This window comes from Sphaeramia orbicularis, chromosome 18, assembly GCF_902148855.1.
Source record: "Sphaeramia orbicularis chromosome 18, fSphaOr1.1, whole genome shotgun sequence".
In the NCBI taxonomy this organism is placed as follows: Eukaryota; Metazoa; Chordata; class Actinopteri; order Kurtiformes; family Apogonidae; genus Sphaeramia; species Sphaeramia orbicularis.
In genome coordinates this window covers 31062186-31088613 of record NC_043974.1, presented here as the reverse complement: position 1 = coordinate 31088613, position 26428 = coordinate 31062186, and the positions used below count along the sequence as shown (strand labels likewise).

At 37.7% G+C, this 26428-nt stretch overlaps 1 protein-coding gene across 20 annotated transcripts in view; it reads right to left on the bottom strand.

Moving 5' to 3' along the window:
- The window catches only part of LOC115438263 (adhesion G protein-coupled receptor L3), a 547718-nt gene that overhangs the window by 36019 nt on the left and 485271 nt on the right, over positions 1–26428 (bottom strand). For all 20 annotated transcript variants that reach the window (XM_030161717.1, XM_030161720.1, XM_030161723.1 and 17 more), the window contains 3 exons: positions 26058–26278; positions 5235–5301; positions 3192–3283 (listed from right to left, as the gene is read on the bottom strand). In XM_030161717.1, coding sequence (XP_030017577.1) covers positions 3192–3283; positions 5235–5301; positions 26058–26278 — 380 coding nt within the window. The remainder of the gene's footprint in view (positions 1–3191; positions 3284–5234; positions 5302–26057; positions 26279–26428) is intronic.

The following is a 26428-nucleotide window of genomic DNA, read 5'->3' as shown; positions in this document are numbered from 1 at the left end:
TTCACACACTTCCTGAAACTTGCGCAAGTGTTCCTCAAATATTCAGGTGACAACTTCTCCCATTCTTCTTTAATAGTATCTTCCAGACTTTCTCATAATAGTTTTGCTCATAGTCATTCTCTTCTTTCCATTCTAAACAGTCTTTATGGACACTCCAACTATTTTTGAAATCTCCTTTGGTGTGACGAGTGCATTCAGCAAATCACACACTCTTTGATGTTTGCTTTCCTGATTACTCATATGGGCAAAAAGTTTCTGAAAAGGTATGGATAATAGTGTTAGGTATGATTATGACATCAATATATGTTTGGTTTCAAAATAATTCACATAGTGCCTGCTGAGAAAAAACAACTAAATGTTCATTGTAAATTTTGCTTCCCCATCCTGTATCTTCATGAAGCGCTGACGAAAATGGCTGGACTATAAACAAAACAAAACATAATTACTACTGTCTGTCATTTAAATATTTTTGGGTTCAACCAGTGACCCCTAGTTTCTTTGTTGTGTTCTCTGTTGATAAAACAAATAAAAATAAAGTATAAAAAAAACTCCACTCTTTTTTACACTAAAAAAAGAACAATGTGTATTAATGTAATCTGAACTGTAATCTGAACCCTGATCTTCAATTTGACAGTATATGAAGGAATGTAGGAAATGTTTTATCCAGAAATATGAGTGATTAGAAGTAGTATTATTGGAAATGAACAGAACAAATTAGGTTTCTGTCCCTCATTCATCGAATGTTGTCACTTCTATGTTGAAAAAATGGCCACACTGTCAAAAGTCAAAGTCCACAAGCCAATAAACACAGGCTGTGTTCACAAATTTGAAGCAAGATATTACAACTTTTTATCCCCAGAGAACCAATAAAACAAGTTTCCATCTGAGTTAAATTGTCCCTAAAGCTGCCATTTTATCTTAAGCAGACAGGCAAATGCTGATAAACAGACTGAAACACACTCAGAACACCTGCAATATGAATATTCATCAGTCCCGCGCTGACACCATGATAACACCGGGTCAGGTCTCTCAGATCGTCTCCCGGCCTTTTCCCACTCACAGACGTCTTCCGCAGATAATGATGGAGACCCAACAGAATACCTGTTTGATTTTAACCCTGTCTGACACAACCTTTCAGCGTAATGGGAGGTGCTTACCTTGCAGGCTTAAATATCTGGCCCTAAGGTTGGATGTTCACAACCTTAAGTGCTTTTAATGAGGTTTCTAAATATCAAAAGGGGAAAAAGAGGCAAAGTGAACAGCTCAGTAACACCGGCTTGAATACAGAGCGTCACACGAAAACCACTGATTCATTAAACGGGAGGAAAACGTAACCCTTTAAACCCTAAGCCTAAAATGCTCCGCCTGGACTCTTTGTTTAAGGGCGTTTTCACACTGCGTACCCGAGTCCCTAGCCGAGTACGTTTGACCCCAAAGTCCGCTTAATTTTACCAATGTGAATGCAAACGTTCCGTGCTCGAGTGCTATACCCTAGTCCAGCTGAGAAGGTGGTACTGGGTACGGACTGCGTGGACTCCAGTACGCTACGTTGCAGTGTGAAAGTAATCCGGAAATGACCTAATCACTACTCCGACAACAGAAATGACGTAATCACTACTCTGACAACGGAAATGACCTAACCACTACTCCGACAACGGAAATGACCTAACCACTACTCCGACAACGGAAATGACCTAATCACTACTCCGACAACAGAAATGACGTAATCACTACTCTGACAACGGAAATGACCTAACCACTACTCCGACAACGGAAATGACCTAACCACTACTCCGACAGGGGAAATGACCTAACCACTACTCCGACAGCGGAAATGACCTAACCACCACGAGGCCATAGCTGACGCTCCTGTTGTCTCCTGAAAAAGCCTCGGATCCCCTTATCGACTGAACCACTCGATGATACATCAGGGACAACGAAGGTCGCTCTTCTTCACTTTGCCTCAACCAGGCTAACAGATAGACAAGTACTGCCGCCATTGTAGACAGATGAACAGAACAGTCGCTCGGCTGATGATGTAACTTCTTCTGACTTCCATGTTCATTGGATAGCGACAGAACTCCTACCACACCACCAACTACTGTTTCGGTTTTGTAACACCCACTCGTACTTTGGCACGGGCCGCTGTACGTGCTTGTGAACGCAACATCTGCAGGAAAGGTGTGAGCGTATCCAAGTACGGTATGGACTCGGGTACGCCGTGTGAAAGTACCCTAAAAGGTTAGAAAATATGCCGTGAGTAAGTCTGTTTGCCCATTTTTCTGGAGCACTTTTTTTTCCAGATGTTTCAACATCTAGCAGTTATTTACAATTTATTGCATGTTACAATCCTGAGACAACGGCTTCTTCTAGTACAGGCATGAGTGAAATTACTGTCAGGGTGCAATTTGTTGGGGGGGGGGGTCAACCCTCCCTTTGGTTTTTACATCCCTACTTCTGCTCAGTGAATTTCATCCTTGGGGGTGACAACCAACTAACTGAAATAACAGGCAGGTTGTGACAGTTTTCTTACACCTATATCCTACATTTTTGGCACTAACATTCACCTGAACCAAATTGTCGCAAACGTCCCCATGCACTGGGGCACCGTAAAGGGGGGAGGGTGGGGGTGGGGGGGTAAACATGACAAATTCATGGAGCCCATAGAGCAGTAGAGGGGGTCCAGTTGATACAGGATAGAGTTGGGAAAATTTCGTGTAAGATCCGCTTTACAATAGAGGAACAGAACCCGAGAGCTTGACATTGAAAATATATAAAGTTTCATTCTCGTTTCATGCCAACGTTAGTTACGTTAGTTATGGACCACACCCCCACATATATAACTGCCCCCCCGCTCTGACCAAAAAACAAAAACAACCGCCTCCCCTTTGTTTTTTGACAAATCACACCCTGATTACCATAATGACCCAAAAAAAAAAAAAACAATAAAGTGCAACATCTCAGGTTTCAGAAACCGTTGGAACAGTGAAATAGTTGCAGCCATCCAAACTGCATATGTGCGAGACACGTCACGAGTTAAACCCGGTCATATTAAGCTGTCACAGTGTGTTTGGAGAAAGCGAGCCTTTTTCGCTCCCGTCCTGAAACATTCCTTCCATTTGTAACCAAATGTCACGGGCAGCGCTATTTCTGGACTTTAATGGATATCTGGTTGATCTGAGTGCTCTTACTTGATGTTGTCCAGGCAACCGGAATCTGGTTTCAAGATGGCCGTGTGATGGAACATCTTGTATAGAGCGATGCCCAGGAAGATCACATTGAGCTAAGAGAAAGAGACAGAGATTCACAGGAGAGGGGAAGGGAAAGGGAAAGGGAAAGGGAAGGGAAAGGAGACAGGAATGAGGCTTGTGTGTTTTCTTGTTTCACTTCCATTCATTTTAAATCAGGGCACTTTGTTGCACAAAGCTGGAACGCTGCAACCGGACTTGGTTTCCCACTTTGCCAAACAGAGCGCAAAATCCTATGAAACCTCTATGGTGGTACATTGGACTAAACAGGGAACAGGGAGAGGAGACAGCTGCATTCTTGTATGAAGGAGCCTTTTCCATCTGACTTATTTACACTTGTCTCATCATATTCACACTTAGAGGCAACCACAGGGAATAACTGCCAGTGCTGCCGAATTCATTTTCTTTACAAGTTTCTACATCTACAAAAAAAAAAAAAAAAAAAAAAGAAAGAAGGAAAACATCTTCACGGGTTGAAATTTCATAAAAAGGAACGATGTCGTGTTCTTTCCATTACAAGCAAGAACAGGCTTAAATGGATGGGTTATCACTTTTGTTATTACTTTGATATCTTACGGTTTTTGTTGTCAAAAACATGCGCCTGTTGCAAATGTGTTTTCTCAATGTAGCTTCTATTAAATAAAGCAAAGAAAAGAAGGAAAAAAAAAAAAGGAAATATTGAGATAAACTTGCCAAAAACACTAATTAGTGAAATGAAATCAAAACTCTCGACTGCGGTAAAATAAGGGGGAAATGCACATTAAACTGACACCCTCTGTCGCCTGTCATTATTTGGTTTCTTTGTGAGTCTGTAATCACAGGAGCAGAAAACGTGTCAAATCTGGTCACGGTACGGCAGTCCTTTCAAAACGAGTCCTCAGAAATTACAGCAATTAGTACACTTCCATGTCTTTTTAATGTTGTTTACAGGTGACATTCAACTAATATGCAACCTGTGAAAAAAAAAAAAAAAAAAAACTCCAAAAAGCTTCTTTTAACTGCTTAAAATGCCTCTTTTCTGGGGGGTTGAATTAAATCTGTGCCCTAGACTTCTTTCCAATACAGATATCCTTGTTTGTGCGTCTAAAAGAGAGAAAAGAGTGAATCACGAGACGCACAAAACTGCATTGTAAATGATTACTCTAAACTGGAGCGTGAAAGTGCATTATGCATGTTTGGATTTAGCAACTGTATCGAGGCTGGGCAGTAGAATTAAACAGTTTTCAGGTTTCTTAGCTGTAAATAATCCACTAAACCATAATGCGGTTAAGTCATAAACATAGCGAAACAATCTCACCCTTTAAGTTGTTGAGGATATTTATTAGTGGATTTACTGTTTCTAGATATTTATTATCATCGCCGGTGTCTTGAAACTCAGGAAAGACATATTTACGGTTTAAATACTGCAATGAGCACCATTTTGACATCAGATTTAAAGCAGTTGGATCAATAAATTAGACACTTTATAACAAAATTAGGCCTGTCCTAGTTGGGAGAGTATGTGTCTTCGCTGCATAATGCCTGTGTGTGTGCACTCGCAGATGTCTGTGTGTGCGGCGACGACGAGATGGAAAAAAGGTAGTAAAGTACGAGTTGGAACAGGAACAAAATCAATCATAATCGCAGTGCGGATTACTCCGACACTGCATACTGACTAGAGCTCACTCCTTTCTCTCTCTATCTCAGTGTCTCTCAACCCCCACCCCCACTACCACTCCACCCTAAAAAATTTTTCGCAGCCAGTGACTGCGGCGGGGTGACAAACTGCAATATATTCTCCACAGCCCTCATTCGTTTTCCTGGACGGCTTCGTGCCCGGCGGTGGCATATATGCTCAACAGGGCAGAGAAAAGAGGGAGGATAGGAACTGGAAAAGAGATCTCGGTGGACCATTTAAGCGGCGACCCGCAGGCTAAGTAGGGTTAATGAGCAGAAGGGGGGGGGGGGGGGGGCGTGGTGTGTGTGGTGGGGTGGGGGCACGCTTACCATAATTATCAAGGTTGCTGGTCCTATGAAACTCCAAATGAAGTAGGTGTCCAGGCGAAGCCAGCATCTGCAATGAGAGAGACAGAGTGGAGCAGAAAGAGAGGGATATGGAGCGAGGGAAGGAGATGATGGCGAATATGAGTGGAGGAAGTGAGGAGGGGGGGAGAGAAAGAAAGATTTGAGGTTATGGCTTTATACTCCTGCTCAGACGATATACATCAAACCGGACTGACACAGAGGAATAGGCGCTTCAGAACACAGATCGCCGCGAGGGGCTTAAAGAATTATGACCATCAGTACGATTTTGGAGGAAAGGGAGCTTTAGGTGTCCATGACAGTAATAATAATGGCCTTTCATAGCCAAAACAGCTGTACCGTAGGAGAAGGGAAGGGGAAACGGCTGGAACTGTAAAGGCTGACAGTAGCTGGAGATGGAAACGATAGATAAAAACTATTGAGTTGATGGATATAAAGGGAGCGAATGTTTGACTGCGTTTATTTCATCCTTTCTCAGCCTATTTTATTCACATCAAACCCTGTTTCAAGCAGTGATGTTTGGCTTTTTTTTAAATGGAATTATGCATTTTAAAACATTTCCCTGTGGTCTACATAAGCTGTAAATGCTATGCTCGGGTCTGAATTCTTCATTAATTCAACTCCACAGGTCCATCTTCAACACTATTTCTGAGTAATGACACCAGAAAGGTCATTTTGAGCGCTGGCCCTTTAAATGCACATGAGCCACTTCACACCCCACCCCCTCCAGGTTGTTGACTGTGCTGCTCTGTTCCCGTTCAACCAACAACTGAACATTTTAGGTAATCAGCTCAAAGTTTGGACATATTTTCAGTTTTTACTTCAACCGCTGCTGCTGATTAACAATTATGGTGTATTCTGAGAAATGTTCATCAGAAGTCTTGACCTTATATGTGCAAATGTCCTGACGGAACTAGTGATAGACATAACAAATTAAGCAGGAATTGAAACAGGTTGTAGAAATCTGTTCTATTTTTGCCAGAATGAATACAAAGATAGCTTTGCAGCACCTGGAGGGTTCAAATTCAAACTTTCTGAACTATTAGGGTCCAAATACACAAATAAATGAACCAAAGACTAATAGTAAAAGTGGGTTTAGCAAAATATGACCCCTCTAAAGAAATATGACTGATTAGCATGAATACTGAAGGTATTGTTTTGACTCGTGTCCATCTGTGTGGGAGGAAAATAACTTCTAGAACATGATAGTTTAACTGCATCTAGCAAAAACATGTTGAAATGCCGCTGGAAGCAATGCCATAAATACAAGCTTTATAATGATGAGACATACTGTTATGGAAGCCCATTTAACCCATAAAGACCCAAATAACCACTGCTGACCACAAGCATCTACTGAATTAAAATGTTTAATATCTTCTAATCCACTAATCCTATCAATACATGTAAATAATTGGTGTAAAATACAGTTTGTCATCTTTTCATGGTCATCAGATATGACCCATTTGGACGTTCAGAGGCTCCGTAGTGAACGTGGAAACATCATCACTTTCTACAACATTGATTCACCAGTAAAACCCATGGAGTACAGTGGATGGACACACTTTGTTTACATTCAGTAATTGATATCTTTGCTGTAAAAGGTACTTTTTCTTCAGTTTTCTCTGTTGATATAATAACCCTCAACTTTAATCTATACTTTTATGAACATCTACCTGCATGATTAGTAAATTAAATACAGGAAAATGCATGATTTCCTCTGAAAACAAGGCAAAATAGAAGATAATACTATAATAAATGGTGATAAATCACATAAAGCCATACCTACCAGTGTGGCATGTCTCACAGAACTTAGTAAAGATTTTTTAGTTTTAAAACCTGGTGGATTTATTTTACATTTTAGTTCATTAGGAGCATTTTAAGATGACAAAAGAAAAGTGTAAAAATGCCACATCATACGGTATAGCTTTAAGAAAGATTAAATCTATAAATCAAATTGTATTTATATAGCACCAAATTGTAACAAAAGTTACCTCATGACACTTAACATACAGAGCTGGTTGAAAACAGACTCTTAAACGCCCTTTTAACAGACAGCAACCTCAAGCAGACCCCGACCCCAAAAGTTGCACTGGGTCTTTATGGGTTGAGAAAATATGGCTGATTACCATGAACACTGAAGGTATTGTTTTGACTCATGTCCATCTGTGTGGGAGGAGAGGAACTGGTAGAACATGATAGTTTAACTGCATCAAGCAAAAAAAAATGTTGAAATGTTGCTTGAAAATGTATTGAAGCAACACAGTCAATACAAATACATACTGTTATGGAAGCCCATTGAAGTCATACTAAACACAATATACAATTAACACACAATTATACCAGTTAATTGTGATCAAATGCATAAGTGAATATCCAAATATGTAAAAATCTGCATTTGATCGGTGAAAATGTTTCAACCTTCCATTTCCACAGCCCTCACACCTTATTGGTGAAGCCGAGACATACATTTAGTACGATTCTACACTACACAAATCAAAGTTAACATCTCCGGTCAGCCCGTTCAGTCCAGTTTTAGTTTAACAAACCCTGTTCATTTTCTAACGGCTGAAACTGAAACCATTTAATCACTCTTTTTAGAACCGCTGCACTAAAATAGCTGCATTCCTTAGTTGATTTGTTTATTGGAATGAATCTGAAATGACCATAAAACACCACCGTGACACAACAACAAAGGCTGTAGAGTTGCTTATTTTGTCGAATAACTTTAAGACGCCCCACGTCTTCAGTTTTGTGTGGGAAAGGATGGTATGATGATGTAAAAAGATGCACAAATATTTGAAGTACAGTGAACATAGATATTGATTTGTACTAGACGGTCAAACCAGAACAAATGTCAAATTCAGAGCCTCATATGGATCTGCATAAGTCTGTTATGAGTCTCTTTACTGACATTTTCCAACTTGTATATCTCAGATAAATGCTGATTTTATTGACTTTTGACTAACTTCCATTTGCGACCTCGAATACATTTGAACTTTGTGTTCATCTGATTATTCCGGGGTGCTTGTTGGTGTTCATGTGTCGTCTTTTCTCCTTCATTTCCTCCCTGATGCATTTCTATTTTTGCTACCCTTCCACCTTTCCCCTGAAGCCTTTATAGAAACACTGTTACTGATGAGATGTGATGGGTTAAAGCATTAAATTTCCATTAAAGACGATTCAATTAGTGGAATCTGGACTGTATTAGACTGAATGAATTGGATTGACCTTTGCCCTGACAGACATGGTGAGGTCTTCTTCAGCAAAGTGTCTTCAATGTCCAAATTAACTGTGAACTACTATTAAGTCAATAATGTAATAACGCACTGCTCTGACCTCAGACTTCATATGCAAACATTAGAGAAAGCTGCTGTTGAATAAGTCCGTGTACAGACCTGGAACAACGGGGGTGATGGAAGGTGACAGCGCTGCTTTGAAAAGGCCGAAAAGAAAAAGAAAAATGAAAAAAAAAAAAAACTTGATTCATGACCTGTGGTTGAATTATTAATCTTTTAATCTCCGCCGCCGCAGATAGACGCCTCCATTTTTGGCCACTGGAAAATTACAGTTTATGAAGGCGCCCTGTCATTCAGGCTGACACCGAGGGAAAATGGAAGTGGCAGAGAATTAGCTGTAATTCAATAGCATTTTAAGGCAAATTAAAGTGTATGGGGCAGTTTAAAGGGGCACACAACTGGACTACAGACACCCACTGTAATAATAAATACTGGACGACGACAGACACTTAGAAATGTGCTGATTCACAATAGAATAGAACAGCCTTTATTACCTCTGCCAGGAGGTACTGTGATCGCTTTGCTTTGTGTGTTTGCATGCATGCGTGCGTGTTTGTTTGTTGTTAGAACACAACTCTTGGTGTGGACCCAAATGCAGCGAGACACGTTGGTCAGTGGTCAAATAAGGATTTATTAAACAAAGTTCTCCAAGTACAAAAAAGGATTAACAAAAGGTGAAGCACAACGTGCTCAAAAACCCCTGTTAACTAAAAGAGGAGTACAACGTACTCTTTACAAACTAAAAATCTGAGGTAGAAAAACATGCGGTTCAAGATTCCAGATACTTATCAAATGAAGCTCTTCACAAGATCACAGACAAGGACGCACTGACAAGAGACAAAGGGAGCAGGGAGAATATATAAGGGAGGCAGGGATCAAAAACAGGTGTGGACAATAACGAGGGGAACACCAGGTGCAAACAATGAAGGGAAAGGGAAGCCAAAGACAAGACTGACAGTGTGCAGACAAAAAACAGGAAAGCAACCACCATCACCAAAATAAAACAGGAAGAGACCAAAAACTCCTAAAAAAATCAACATAACCGTCGACGCATGACATTTGTTTGTTTGTTTGTTTGTTTGTTAGCAAGATAACTCAAAAAGTTATGGACGAATTTTCATGACATTTTCTAGAAATGTTGATACTGGCGCAAGGAAGAAATGATTAAATTTTGGTGGTGATTGGGGTTTGGGGGGCACAGGGGCCCACTGATCTGCCTTGGCGGAGGTCTGTGCTCTCCGAGTGCTTTTCTTGTCACTGTGTGTTCAGTGAAATTAGGAGTGCGACTCCAGTCAGTGCAACAATATTAACAAAACACCAGTGCTGTAGAAATAAGAATAGAGCGAATATAAAATTACAAAAATGAAAATGATGAGAAAATCTAATAAAAATTGTACAATATAACAAAATAACATAAGAATAGAGCATAGTAGAATAAAAATAAAACTGGGCAAATAATAAATAGGCAAAATTTAGACAATTTAGAGTATTAACATTATGTGACAGTATGCATATATATGAACAATATTAACCCTATGTATATCTATGTAAACAGTATGTATATGTGTGTGTGTGTGTGTGTGTCTGTGTGTATATATAAACTGTATGCATACATATGTAAACAGTATGTATGCATATGTAAACAGTATGTACAGTATATCTATGTAAACAGTATGTATATAAGTAAACAGTATGTATATGTGTGTGTGTGTGTCTGTGTATATATAAACAGTATGTATACCTATGTAAACAGTATGTGTATCGATGTAAACAGTATGTATATATGTAAACAGTATGTACAGTATATCTATGTAAACAGTATGTATATATGTAAACAGTATGTACAGTATATCTATGTAAACAGTATGTATATATGTAAACAGTATGCATATCTGTGTAATCAGTATAAACACCTATGAACCAATTATATATAAAAAGAGTGCATTTATTGTTGATAAATATTGAATAAATATTGCATTGTTATTGCAGGACAGAAGATTATTTTTCGACTTAATGCCATTCTTCTGCATGGCGTGGTGAATATTTCAGTTTCGGCTCCTGCTTGTACCCATTCAGAGCCAACAAAGCAGGATACAATGAGCCATGATATGATGAATGCTATTTTGGTCCATTTCTCTCGGAGGGAAAAAAGGAAACATGGCATCTTAGGAGTTTCTAGCTTGATACTTTAAATCCACACGTTCACGTTTCGGTGTTTGTTCCGACACAGCTCGACAACAATGGTTGGAAACGAGAGCGACTACTGCACGTGAAGTGACAGGACAGAAATCGACTGTTCCTTTGCCGGGACTTGATACCCCCCCCCATCACTGATATGGAGACAACACAGAAAACACACATATGGGTACGTGAAGGAGCGAACAAGCGCAAACAAAAGCTGAACAACATGCAAAGAACTCTGGCAGCTCATCAAAGTGCACACTGTGTTCAGCGCCGTTAGAAATTATGCTGAAGGTTCTATTATTCGTTTTTTTTGTGTGTTTTTTTTGCCTCCTTCTTCAGATCATAGAAAGATTTAAAGACATGGTGGGCGGTGGGAGCTGCAGGCTGTCATTTGCCCCCCCACACACCCCTCCATCTACTTGTGTCATGGTTGTATTTGGCTTCTGGAAGACTCCTCTTTCATCCAGCCTCCTCCTGTGCTACTTTTTTTTTTGCACTTTCCCTTTAGTGTACGAGCAGTGTAAACTGTGTGCCAGTCAAAACACAAGCCACGCTCATGCCAACAGCTTGTGCTGAGTTTTCCGCCGTTCTCGCCACCGACCGCAGAAAGCTGCCACACGCTGTCAAAGCAGATTAATGTGTAACTCAGATCGTCACTTCATTGGCGTGATCGCGAGCTGATGACCAAAGCACGTTGAGTGTCGCAAAGTGAAATATTTAGGCCAAGAAAATGACTGGCAGCTTTCTTATCCGTAGTCCTGAGTGTACTTTGGTAAACACTGATTGAAAGTGTGTTTGTAGTTGAGTCCCAGAACGATGTTTCATGATCGATCTGAAGTGTTTTTACTTATTACTTATTTTTATAGGGATTTCCTATGCAGTTTCTCCACATTTAACCTTTCCTAAGTGATTTACCACCATTTATTTTATTATTAACCTCGGATTTTCAGTAAAAATCAGGTCATTTCCCATATTTAATTAACCATGTACAGGGTGGGGAAGCAAAATTTACAATGAACATTTAGTTGTTTTTTCTCAGCAGGCACTACGTCAATTGTTTTGAAACCAAACATATATTGATGTCATAATCATACCTAACACTATTATCCATACCTTTTCAGAAACTTTTGCCCGTATGAGTAATCAGGAAAGCAAACGTCAAGGAGTGTGTGATTTGCTGAATGCACTCGTCACACCAAAGGAGATTTCAAAAACAGTTGGAGTGTCCATAAAGACTGTTTATGATGGAAAGAAGAGAATGACTATGAGCAAAACTATTACGAGAAAGTCTGGAAGATACTATTAAAGAAGAATGGAAAAAGTTATCACCCGAATATTTGAGGAATACTTGCGCAAGTTTCAGGAAGCGTGTGAAGGCAGTTACTGAGAAAGAAGGAGGACACATAGAATAAAAACATTTTCTATTATGTCAATTTTCTTGTGGCAAATAAATTCTCTTGACGTTCAATAAACTAATTGGTCATACACTGTCTTTCAATCCCTGCCTCAAAATATTGTAAATTTTGCTTCCCCACCCTGTATGTGTTAACAAAGCTCAGAAAATCCAAAGGTTATTATATCAAAACAGAAAACTGATATAAAAGTGACTTTTTCCAGCGAAATATATGATTAATTTAACATAAAAACAAGTGTCTCCAGCCACTGTCATTGATGAAATTCCATGGGTTTTACTGGTAAATCAACGTTGTAGAAGATGACGGTGTTTCCACGTTCATTTCTATCCCTCTGAACGTCCAAATGGGTCAAATCTGACGACCATGAAAAGGTGAAAAACTGCATTTTATCTGAATTCCTTGCATGTATTGATCAGATAAGTGGATCAAAAGTGATCAGATATGTTACATCAGTAGGTGCTTTTGGTTACTTTGGTTACATCTTTGAGGGTTAATAATGCAAATATCTGTACTTTCTGCTCACGTTCAAAACAGTCACACTTTGTTGTTAATGCTTTCAAGTGAGATTATCTTTTAATGTGAACCATAGCGTGCCTTCCCAACATCAAGACCACTTTCAACCTACATGAATGAAACAATAAAGCCTGATATCCACTGCGATGATAGACTTTCCCAGATGAAAGATGAGGAAATGTGATATTATCTTTAGTTTTGGTAAAAAAAAAAAAAAAAAAAAAAAAAAACCTTGTCGAATTTAGAGAAGACCTCAACCTTGCCTTGTCTTGGTTCTACATGCTCAAGGGCAAGGTCAAGTTTATATTAAAACTAGTAAAATAAGAATAAATACAAGATATACTAAGACAGATAAAAAACAGATACACAGTAATAAGATAAATAGCATCTAAAAACACAACCAGAAGAAATTGTGAAAGCAATAATTTAGTTTGTGGATCTCACATTATAAGTGATGCTAACCAATAGGAAAACACCAGGAATGACACAATAAGGATGTTAATGCGTCTACGTCTATTTCCCACAAGCTTTTTTTTTTTTTTTTTTTTCAAAATTCTTCCCCTACACTTTTTTATTTAATCCATGCACATAAAAACACTACTGTACCAATGCTATCATTAGCTTAGCATCACTGTTTCCAACTACAGCAGCACAGGCAGCGACCTGCACTGATGCCATTTACGCAGCCTGAGATTCAGTACATTTCTAAAGTGGATACACTGATAAAACCTCCAAAATCTTACAGTCTTACAGCAGGAGCGTTAATGCATAGAAAAGACAGTCCCTTTGTGCATATCACGCATGACAGATGTAGTGATGTAACAGATCTAACAAGACAAAACGGATAAGAGAGGAAGACTTAACCAGAGAGAAAAGAGATGTCCGACATCAAGAGAACTAATGCTGATACAGATGATGGGAGATTCAGTAGCTTTGTACAAAGAACGAAGACAGAAATGTAGAAATATGTTTTACCAGAGCTTGGACTTTTACTTGAGCAAAAGAAAGAAATCAGTACTTCTACTTGGGGTTTGTAGCATGCATGGCAAATATTTTTGACCCATAAAGACCCAAACAATCACCGCCAACCAAAACCATCAACTGACCTAAAATCTTTAATACTTGTTGACTCATTAATCCTATCAATACATGTAAATAATTGGTGAAAAATCAATTTATCATCTTTTCATAGTCATCAGATATGACCCACTTGGACGTTCAAAGGCTCCGTAGTTACCGTGGAAACACCGTCATCTTCTACAACACTGATTCATCAGTAAAACCCATTGAGCTGGATCAATGACAGTGGATGGAGACACTTGATTTGTGTTCAGTTAATGGTACAGTTTTGAGAAAAAGTCTCTTTTTCTTCAGTTTTCTCTCTTTTTGATATCATAACCCTCAACTTTAATCTGAGCTTTGATGAACATTAACACGATCAATAAATGAATTTTAGGAAAATACATGACTTTCACTGCTAAATGCAAAGGATAATATTATAATTAATGCTGATAAATCACTTCAGAAAGGTTAAATACAGAGAAAAATTATTTTGGAAATTGTCATAAAAGTAGCACTGGGTCTTTACGGGTTAATGTACACTCAAAACACAATTATGCAATTGCATTTAACATATAGCAGCATTCCTTCTAGCCAGAAGTGTTTGTTTACTAGTTGAAATGACATAACAATGACATTTTATTGGCAGAAATTGTAATTTAAAACTCAATGGTCTAGACCTTATTTTTGTGGCGACTTCCAACACAATGACCTTATTTACTACCACAGTGATTTACCACCATTTGTTATAATTTTATTCTCTGCATTTTTCAGTGAAAATCAGGTCTTTTCTTATATTTAATTTACTGACCATGTAGATGCTCATAAAAGCTCAGATCAAAGTTATTAGATCAAAACAGAGAAAACTGAAGGAAACGTGATGTTTTAAACAAAACATATTAAGTGAACATAAAAAAAATAAAACTACTGTCATTGATCCAACTCCATGGGTTTTACTGGTGAATCAATGTTGTAGAAAATGACGGTGTTTCCACGGTAACTACGGAGCCTCTGAACGTCCAACTGGGTCATATCTGATGACCATGAAAAGATGACAAACTGTATTTTACACCAATTATTGACATGTATTAATAGGATTAGTGGATCAACGGTTTTAATATCTGTACTTTCTACTCATTTTTAACATAGACATACTTAATTTTTAATGACTTCAAATGAGATTATTTTAGTTACTGCAGTAGGTGTTTTTGGTCGCTGTAGTAAAAACTACATAAGGATACAGTACTGTACTGTAACTCATCTTGTAGTATATTTTAGTCTTCCTTCAGAAGTTTTTCCTTAGACTTGTGCTGCATTTTATCCCTCATCTCTGTGCAGACCATAGATATACAGCCTCTGTAATATTGGGAATTCTTTTCTGTGATTTTTGTTTTTAATGTTTTGTTTGTGCATATTTCCTGTGTTTTACAGAGAAATGCATAAATATGACAATTTGAATTTTGCTAGAACAACAAAGTGTTTTAGCGGTGTTGTCAATAAACATAATTAAATTCTTCCTAGTTACTACAATGAAGTTTTCACATATTCACAATGTCATTCGTCCTAAAACAAGTGATTTTATTCACACATATCCATTTTTCAACCTCAGATATCCACAAAATTCAGTCTGAAATGTGGAAAACCGCAATAGAACTACTACTAGGACTACTTCAGATGTGTCAAATCCAGTTGTTATAGTTCATAGACATAAAGACACACAATGTGTTTGCAAATCTGTGCAATTGCATGGTTTCTATTGATAATTATACTTAAAAATACCTCAGATTGCATTAGAAATAGTCATAGTGCCTATTTTGGTTGTCTATAAATATGTTTTATCTAATCCCCATATATTTTTACATTAAAAGTTAGTCTATGGTGTTCTTTAAAGCTTGCAGAACACACTACAGCTCTACAGTTGGTATCAAACTCTAAAGAGACAAAAACAATACTCTGTCAGAGGTTAAGACAGAAGAAAACTAAAACTACTAGGAGGCTGGTTTTGGGGAAGGGGTATGCCCTGAAGGTGAGGGTCATGGGAGGGGTTCATGCACTAGAACAGAAAAGAAGAAACCCTGCATTCTGTAAAATGTGTTCACCAGACTGGTCTATTTCCTAATTCTGTCACTCATTTATCTTTACCTTTGACAAAAGAATAATTACTATTGAATGTTCATTATTTTCTGAACAGACCAGTGTCCCTGATAGAACGTGATCATCAGATATCAGATAATGAAGACGACATAGGTCACCGCAATCAGCGTCGAGTTTGGTGGAAAGAAGCTGAAGTCTGTTGGAAAAGTCAGACGATGTCACAAGATTACATCAGGTTCTATTATCGGTGTTCATGACATCTGTATGTACCTGAAGTCTGGTGGAAATGAGAATTTAAACAGAAAGAAGGATCAGATAGGGACAGACAGAAAGAAAGAAAGAAAACAAAGAATGATAAAAGAAGAAACCTAAAGAAAGTAACCAACATTAAGAAAAAACAGAATGAAGAAAGGAGGAAAAGACAAAGAAAGAAAGAAATGATGAAAGAAAATAAAGACAAAATTTAATGAAAGACAGATCAAAAAAGAAAGAAAAAGAAAGACAGACAAAAAGAGAAAGAAAGAAAGAAAGAAAGAAAGAAAGAAAGAGAACAAAGAATGTTAAAAGAGAAACCTAAAGGAACCAACGTAAAGAAAAAACAGAATGAAGAAAGGAGGAAAAGAGAAAGAAAAAAGAAAGAAAGAAAGAAAGAAAGAAAGAAAGAAAATAAAGACAAAATTTAAAGAAAGAAGGACAGAAAGAAAGACAGACAAACAGAAAGAAAGTAAGAGAACAAAGGAAAAAAGAGGAAACCTAAAGAAGGAACCAGCAAAAAGAAAAAAATTAACAAAGGAAACAGAATGAAGAAAGGAGGAAAAGACAAAGACAGAAAGAAATTATGAAAGAAAATAGACAAAATGTAAAGAAAGAAGTGAAAATAGAATAAACTTAAAGAAAGGAACAATATTAGAAACAAATGAAAGACAATGAAGAAAGAAGGAAATCACAAAGAAAAAGAAAGATATGATGAAAGAAAAGAAAGACAATTGTGGGGATCCACCTTCAAAACCACCATAAATTCAATAATAAAACTGCAAAAACGAGCTATACGTATTATCAATAAGGCTGATTATTATGCTCACACGGAGCCACTTTTTCTAAATTCTTATGTGATGAAATTTTATGATCTGTTTTATTATAAAATAATGCAAATTATGTTCAGAGCAAAATCAAAAATGCTCCCTGACCCAATACAGAGGTTCTTTTCAGTTCAGGACATTCCATATAATCTCAGAGGTGTTTGCAAATTCACTGTACAAAAAGCTAAAAAAGGTATGAAAAGGAGATGTGTGTCCATTATTGGAGTTAAATTTTGGAATGATGCCAACATAAATTTAAAAACATGTAATTCTTTTTTGGTTTTTAAGAAAATGGTTTGTAAAGCTATTTTTGAAGCTTATAAATGTGATTAATTATCTGTTGTTGTTGTTCTTTGGAGGTTGGTAGCCTAAAAAGTTGTAATATAGGATAGGCTTTGATAAGCAGTCTGCTTCTGCCTATACCTTTTCAGTCATTATTCAACACATTATTCAACACATGATTCTTGATTTTGTGATTCTGTGTTTTTTTTTCTTTCTTTTGCGTGAAATGTCAATACTGTGTACAATATTTGGTGTTGTCATGACTGAATAAACTACTACTACTACTACTACTACTACTACTACTACTACTACTACTAAAAAGAAAGAAAGAAAGAAGTGAAAAAAGAACAAACCTAAAGAAAGGAACAGTATAAAAACAAACAAAAGAAAGACAAAGAAAGGAGGAGATCACAAAGATAAAGATATGATGAAAGAAAATAAAGACAAACTGTACAGACAGACAGAAACAGCCTGTGGGTTCAGCTCAGTCTTCCTGTTCCAGTTTCTGTTTAACAGGGTTCCAGTGTTTCCAGTGGTTCCAGTGGTGCAGTAAACCCTGTGTTTGTGGATGCTGTGTTGTTAGCGTCGGTGCTAACTGTCCTCCCTGTTGATCACGTTCCACCGGCCTCACACTTAAACACAGTCTCTGAAGCTCCTCTGCAGCCCATTCCTTAATAGATGGAAGAAAGGATCCATTCCAGTCGCTTGTTACAACAACACACTTGTTGTGGCGAGCAACACTTTATGTAAATGTAATTGTGTTTGCTCACAGGCGAACTCCATGGGGGGCCGTAAACAATATCCACCATTACTTTGCATATTGAATGAAACAGAAACACTAAGTGAACAAGTGTAGTAACAACAGAATGACTTAAACAAAAAGGTGATTCTGTCTCAGGAGTTTACAGGTGGTTTGATGTATTACTTTCATTAAGACGGGGAAGTTCTGCTGCGTCTCGTCCTCGTTCACATCCTCACCGGACTCCGCGGAAGCAAAGTGCCTTGCTCAAGGGCACATTCTGAGTAATCAGTGGAGTAAGTGAATTGAATCCTTTCCTCTCCTGCTTTCAGATCTTCCTATTCGGACTTTGAACAGTCGACTTCACAGGCTCGCTGACCTTCAGGCGGCTGAAACCTTTTTCATGAGCTCAGTTAATGTGAGCCACTCGACCCACATTCACTCGTCGACTCCATCGGGGGTCACTTTCCACCGCCGCTTGTTGGATATTTCCGCTGTAAAGTGAGGCCACCCAAGATAACGCGACCATGGTCCCAAAATTAATTTTCGGCGAGACTGCGTGCCCTCCCCACCTTCTGATATTCACCGCGTGTCACGCCTCGTCCCTTCCCTCATCCTTCAATGGCTGCGTATAATTGTTCCACCGGTGGCAGGCTTTAATTATTCACATGATGCCAAGGCTCAGGCGGTGGCAGCTATCACCTCATCCATCACCCAGAACTATGGCTCCGCCGATCTACAAATGCACCGTCGGCCGCATGCGTGTGTGCGGCGGTGGACGTGTGATAAACATCGCAGAGGCAAACTGCTGATGCTGGTCTTCATTATTTTCAGACGGGTTTGAGATTAACCCTTTGTAAGACAGGCCGCCGAGGTGGCTTCATGTTTTCCAAAATAACACATCCAAAAACGGTTCTGACATGATAATAATGCAAATGAGATGGTTTGTTTTTGTGTGTTTTTTTACCACATAAAAATATTCAGTATTGAAGTGTAACTCTGCGTATATGCCCCTGTAGAGACAGTGATATCACCTTTATGTTTCCTATAAAAGGCCGTATTATCATCACATACACTACCAGTCCAAAGTTTGGACACACCTTCTCATTGAAATGGCATGAGATGGACCACAGATGGTCAGCAAGTGCTCAGCATCACTGGGAACTCCTTCGAGACTGTTGGAAAACATGTCAGGTGACTACCTCATGAAGCTCACTGAGAGAATGCCAAGAATGTACAAAGCAGGAATAAAAGCAAAATGTGGCTATTGTGAAGAATCTAAAATATAAAACATGCTTTGAGTTATGTCACACTTTTTTTAACTACATGATTACCTCTGCCAGGGGGTACTGGGATCACTGTGCTTTGTGTGTTCATTTGTATGGGAAAACTATTCCAACCATCTTTCCCAAATTGTACCCACAGATAGGCCTAGGCCCTGGGACCAACCCATTAAATTCTGGGCCAAGTAGGCCAAAGTTCAAGGTCAAAGCAAGGTCACAAAATCTCCAATTTTCCTATCTGTCATCATTGAGCAATTTTCGAAAATTCATAAAAAAATTCAAAACGACTCCCATTAGCCTCCAATTTGATCCACCCGTAGCCTATAACAATATCTTGTATCTGGCACAACATTGTCCACATCCACTGTGGAATGTGGACTCTGTGGACATTTACATTTAACATTGAAAATCCCATTTACCACACATTTTTCATTAGAACTCAACAAATATTGATTGGAATTTGACATAATTTGACATCCACATGACTGGTACCAAGCTTCAACTTTTTCTGCTGTATGGAACAACCTTGAAACTGTTTATTTTAAAAAGAAATAGTCGATCCACACATGCACACCGTTCGGGGTACTTGGCGGAGGTTTGCGTTCTCTGAACACTTGTTCCATATGTGTTCATTCATAGTTTCGATGCCTTCAGTGAGAATCCACAATGTGAACAGTCATGAAAATAAAGACAAACCAGGTGAGTCCAAACTTTAGACTAGTCGTGTATATATGAAGGTTCTCAGTATTTTCTCTAAGTTTGTAGAAGACACAACGTTACTTTTCTTAGGGACAGATTTGACAAGTGTCACGTTCAATTTTTTCCCCAAAAAAAGAATTACGTTCATGCTCCAAACCGTCGGGCATGTGCAAAGGCATACTTTTTGATGTAGTGAAACAGCTGCACCTGCACAACAGTCACAGGCTGTCGTTTCACCTGGTTTCACCAGGTAACTAAACAAGAGTTGGACTAAAAAAACGATAAGCCCTTCTGTATTTTGTGTTCACCTATATGCCCATCAAACGTATGGAGGCTGTTATTTCATACTGTTTGATAGTTCTTAGTGGTGGTGTTGAAGCCTATAATAGTCCAATGTTTTCTTGTCAACTGCTCTGTTTGGCATTTTTTTAGAACAAAGAGCACAAAAGAAATACCTGTTATGTCCCTATAGGGCAACTAAGTAAAGTAATGGATTACTTTTTTTAAAGAAGTAACAAAGAAAAGTAACTTCCCCAACACTGAGTACCCCCTGGGCTTCTTCCAAGTACCCCACTTTGGGAACCCCTGCTGTAACACCACAGAAACACTGCCTCTAAAACATCCTCTTTTGTCTCATCTGTCCTCCATCTTCTTTTTCAACCCCCCCCTCCGTCATACACTGTAATCCCTTCATCTGAAAATGCTAAGACATTAACCACAATAGCCTGACATTCATCCAGCGCTAGTATCTCCTGAAGTTAGCATTTTTCACTGTCAACACAATGTCAAATCAGCAGCAGGGAAACGCGTGCAGCCTGAGTAACGGTTCTGCTTCATTAAAAGTTGATGATGAGCGATAGCTATTGGAGCATCGACTGGGTGATTATTAAAGCCCCCTTCCATTCAACACAAACAGCTGTCAAGTTGTTAGCAGCATCTCTGTGGTAGTAGATATACAACGAACAGTGGGGTTATTGTTTTTTGTTTTTTTTTTTGGTCTTTTTTTTTTCCATCCAGACTCAATACTACTTTGTCAATCTTTAACACTTAAAAGAGTAAAAGAGAGTGTTAAAAGAGTAAAATTACACAGATAATGCAATTTGACCAAGAATATGGTAATTATATGTAATGCTACAAAAAACCAACAGGAAAATGTGGTCAGTGAGTAAAAATACAACATAATACTACAAAAAACAACAGAAAAATATGGTAGGTCATTAAAAATACTACATAATACTACAAAAAACAACAGAAAAATATGGTAGGTAATTAAAAATACTACAAAAAACAGCAGGAAATGTGGTAGGTGATTTAAAAAAAAACTACAAAAAATGACAGGGAAACGTGGTAGGTCATAAAAAAATATGCCAAAAACAACAGAAAAACGTTATTGGTGCTTAAAAGTACTACAAAAAAACACGGTCGGTGATTAAAAATACAACAAAAAACAACAGGAAAATGTAGTAGGTCATAAAAATGCTTCAAAAAACAACAGGAAATTGTTGTCAGTGATTAAAAATGCAACAAAAAACAACAGGAAAATGCGGTCGGGGTTGTTGGGGTTTTTTTTTTTTTTTGGTCTTTTTTTTTTCATCCAGACTCAATACTACTTTGTCAATCTTTAACACTTACTGTTAATTTTCTCACATCTACTTAGGATATATAAATAGCTTCTCTGGAGCCAAGTTATAGTTGATTAATCTTAGAGCGAGGATATGATGTGCTTGTATATGGAGAAAAAAATATCTAATATTGAATAATATTGCAACGTTTTTTACCTGGAACATGATGACGTACAAAAAAACCCTGGTTATTTGCATTGAAAGTGAAAATTTTAATGATATTCTGCAACTTTTAGAAAATTAAGACATAATAGGTATGTATTTAATGACCTGCATGTATTTTCGATTCGTTAGCCTCATAGTATAATTGCCTTAGTCATATTTATGTTTTCAGATCATAGCCAATGCAAAAAAACAAAAAAAAGAATCAGCAGTGTTAAAAGAGTAAAATTACACAGATAATGCAATTTGGTCAAGAATATGGTAATTATATGTAATGCTACAAAAAACCAAGAGGAAAATGTGGTCAGTGAGTAAAAATACAACATAATACTACAAAAAACAACAGAAAAATATGGTAGGTCATTAAAATACTACAAAAAAAAAACAGGAAAATGTGGTAGGTGATTAAAATAACCACAAAAAATGACAGGGAAATGTGGTAGGTCATAAAAAATACTCCAAAAAACAACAGAAAAATGTTATTGGTGATTAAAAATACAACAAAAAACAACAGGAAAACGTAGTACTTCATAAAAATACTTCAAAAAAACAACAGGAAATTGTTGTCAGTGATTAAAAATGCAACAAAAAACAACAGGAAAATGTGGTCGGTCATTAAAAATACTATTTAATCCTACAATGAGGCTAATGATATGAGAAACATGACCATATTTTATTATGTTTTATTTATTTAATGCATTTTTACTGTTTTATATCTGTGTCTTAGCTTAGTTTTGTTGAGTTATATTTTTCTATAACTGCTTTTTCAGAAACAATATTGCAGTTACTGTGAAAAGACTAAACAACAGGGACTGTTTCTTTGGTGAAGAAGAATAAAAAAAAAAAAAAAGAGGCAGAACGACAACCTTTAACTGTATTACAGAGCTTTGGAATAAATTAAAAGTCTATTCTGAATTTCAGAGCCTGAACCATGTTGAAAACCTGAGGAAGCGGAAGGCGGAGGGTTGGTAGTCATCAAACAAAGCCCAGATGCCTGAATATTTGGCCCTGGAGCAGCATCGAGCGCCCACAGCAAAGTGAAAGACTTTATGGAGCGCATGCCAAGACGCCTGAAAACTGGGATTGAAAATCAGGGTTATTCCACTCAAACACACACTGATGAACTCTTCTTGAGTTAAAACCAAAGTATTTTGTTGTTTAAAAATGAAAAGTGGAAACATTTTTTTTTTTCCTTTGTATTTTCACCCACACCACCATCTTAATAATATTATTCACAACAAATAACGAGGAACTCAGGTAGATAGTATCTGTAAAATAAGTATGACTAAATATATAATGCACTGTTTTCAATCTCTGTCCAAAAATACACAGTAATGTCATGTTTGAGTGCTGCATGCATTTATCCTTCCGTATTTTATTCTTTATACATACCTTAAATACAGTCATTAACCCATAAAGACCACTTTTGTGGCTGTTGGCAAATACATTTTTCTCTATATTTGCCCCTTCTTAAGTGATTTATGACCGTTTATTGTAATATTATCCTCTTTATTTAGCATTTCTTGAGTAAAAATCAGGTATTTTTCCATATTTAATTTACTGATCGTGTAGACGTTCATAAAATCTCAGAGTAAATTCAAAAGTTATTGTATCAGAAAAAGAGAAAATGGAAGATTAAGTGACTTTTTCAGCAAAATCTATCATTAAATGAACAAAACAAAGTGTCTCCATGCGCTGTCAATGATCCAACTCCATGGGTTTTACTGGTGAATCAATGTTGTAGAAGATGACGGTGTTTCCACGGTAACTACGGAGCCTCTGAACATCCAAATGGGTCATATATGATGACCATGAAAAGATGACAAACTGTATTTTAAACCAATTATTTACATGTAGTGATAGGCTTACTGGATCAAAAGGTATTCAACATTTTAGATCAGTACATAGTTGGGGACGATCACGGATGTTTGGGTCTTTATGGGTTAATGTGTTTTATCATGACAGGGATGAAGTCCACAAGCCAAAACACGATGGTCTCACATTAATTAAGTTATTTTGACCCGTTTATTATGAATTAGTCTGTCAAAAAAATCAGTCGGTGTTGTTTTAAAGCCTCTTCCACTGTGCTTTATTACAGTTTTACATGACTGTGCTCAAGTCTTCTGCTGCTTTAGCTTTGTTTTTGTAGGTTTGGAAGGAGAAAGCATCTTTATTTCTCTTTTAGATTCAACAGGAACATGCAGGTAATATGTTAGAACTGAACCTTCTACAGGTAAAATTTAGTATTTAGCTCGACCTCATTCATGGTGAAGTCTCTTGGGTCGACTGTCTGGAAGTTTTCTTAAATAATCTTGTGTTATATTACACTAACATCCCAGAGGTTTTCTGCATACTTCTGTTCTGTGTGCAGATGAATCAATACAGCTTCTGTGATCCTGGAATTTATTACCCCAGACCCCCCCAAAGGAGAGGCAAGGGGTATTGTTTTTGATTCGGTGTGTTTGTTTCTTTGTTTGGTAACACTCTAGCAGCAAAACTATTGGTTGAATTCATACCGAATTTGGTTTATAGATTGCCAGTGACCCAGAATAGATGTGGGTGCATTTTGTGAAAAGTAGGTCAAAGTTCAAATTTTTTTATGAATTTTTAAAATCTTTTTTTCTTCTCCCATTTACTCATAATGAGCAAAATTTCAAATGTCTATAAAAAACATGTATTCTGTTTTAATTTCCTTCAAACTTGGCACATATATAGAGGCAGTTGATATGCTGACATCAGCACGTGGATAGACATGATGACATCAGCTGGATCCATGCCAAAATAAGCTACAATACATCTAAGGGGCGGGGTTTGTTGTGCCTGGCACCACTTGTTTTTTTTTTTTTGTTCTTTTTTAGTTGTGGTTTCAAAGATTCAAAGATTCTTGTCATTCCATCATACAGCCATGACGAACAAAATACTGTAAATACTGTAGGTGTTGGTTAAAAAAAAAGAAATTAATAAAATGATATAAATATTCCACTTATATTCTACAGACTTCACAATTTGGCCAAAAATATGACCTAGGTAATTATGCTATGATGCTAATGATATTATACAAATTGCTGTTCTAATAGAGTGTATAGATATACAGGGTGGGGAAGCAAAATTTACAATATTTTGAGGCAGGGATTGAAAGACAGTGTATGACCAATTAGTTTATTGAAAGTCATGAGAATTTATTTGCCACAAGAAAATTGACATAATAGAAAATGTTTTTATTCTATGTGTCCTCCTTCTTTCTCAATAACTGCCTTCACACGCTTCCTGAAACTTGCACAAGTGTTCCTCAAATATTCGGGTGACAACTTCTCCCATTCTTTTTTAATAGTATCTTCCAGACTTTGTCGTAATAGTTTTGCTCATAGTCATTCTCTTCTTTATATTATAAACAGTCTTTATGGACACTCCAACTATTTTTGAAATCTCCTTTGGTGTGACGAGTGAATTCAGCAAATCACACACTCCTTGACGTTTGCTTTCCTGATTACTCATATGGGTAAAAGTTTCTGAAAAGGTATGGATAATAGTGTTAGGTATGATTATGACATCAATATATGTTTGATTTCAAAACAATTGACATAGTGCCTGCTGAGAAAAAACAACTAAATGTTCATTGTAAATTTTGCTTCCCCACCCTGTAGAACACAGTGAATATGGTGAATATAATATACTATATACAGGGGCTGGACAAAATAATGGAAACACCTTAAAAAATCAACAAAACATAATTTAATATGGTGTAGGTTCGCCTTTTGCGGCAATTACAGCCTCAATTCTCCGAGGTATTGATTCATACAACTTGTGAATTGTTTCCAAAGGAATTTTAAGCCATTCTTCAGTTAGAATACCCTCCAACTCTTTTAGAGACGATGGTGGTGGAAATCGACGTCTTACTTGAATCTCTTAAACTGACCATAAATGCTCAATAATGTTGAGGTCTGGGGACTGTGCCGGCCATACGAGATGCTCAACTTCATTAGAATGTTCCTCATGCCATTCTTTAACAATTCTAGCTGTATGGATTGGGGCATTATCATCTTGAGGTGAAGGTGTTTCCATTATTTTGTCCAACCCCTGTACTATACAGTGAATGTATATATATTTTTTGTGTTTATTTTATTTATTGTTTTAGTTTTGATAATTTCTTTCCTGCTACTTTTTATTAGACCTGGACGGCCCAACTGTAACACACAACAATTTCCCCTGGGATTAACAAAATATTCAGATTCTGTTATGACCTAAAAACTAACTTAACGGTGGCTTTTGTGACCGTTATCAGGCGGGATTTTCAACAATGTGACACCGATGTTTGATATATGGGTTCATTCACAGCGGTACGTGCTCCACGTGTACTTACATTCGGTCGGTCCCGTAGCTGCGATAGTCCACCGCAGCCGAAACAGCCACAATAAGCGCAGGAACTCCGTATCCCACCAGGTAGAAGTACCGTCTGCGCGAATGCTCGCTCTCGAACACCTCCACCAGCATGATGTAGAGCTGCACGCCCTCCAGGAACATCCACGTGAACGCCGCCAGGAAGAAGAAGTGGAGCAGGGCGGCGAAGACGGCGCAGGCAATCTGGGAAGGTTTGACAGTGACAGAGAAGAAAACATGAGCATTTTGGAGATTTTGACATCACGAGGGATTAAAATGGCATAATACGTCTGGCAAAGCTTGACATCTGAGTGGCCAGGCAGCGTTTCTTTGACCTCTCTACGTCTGCCGCCT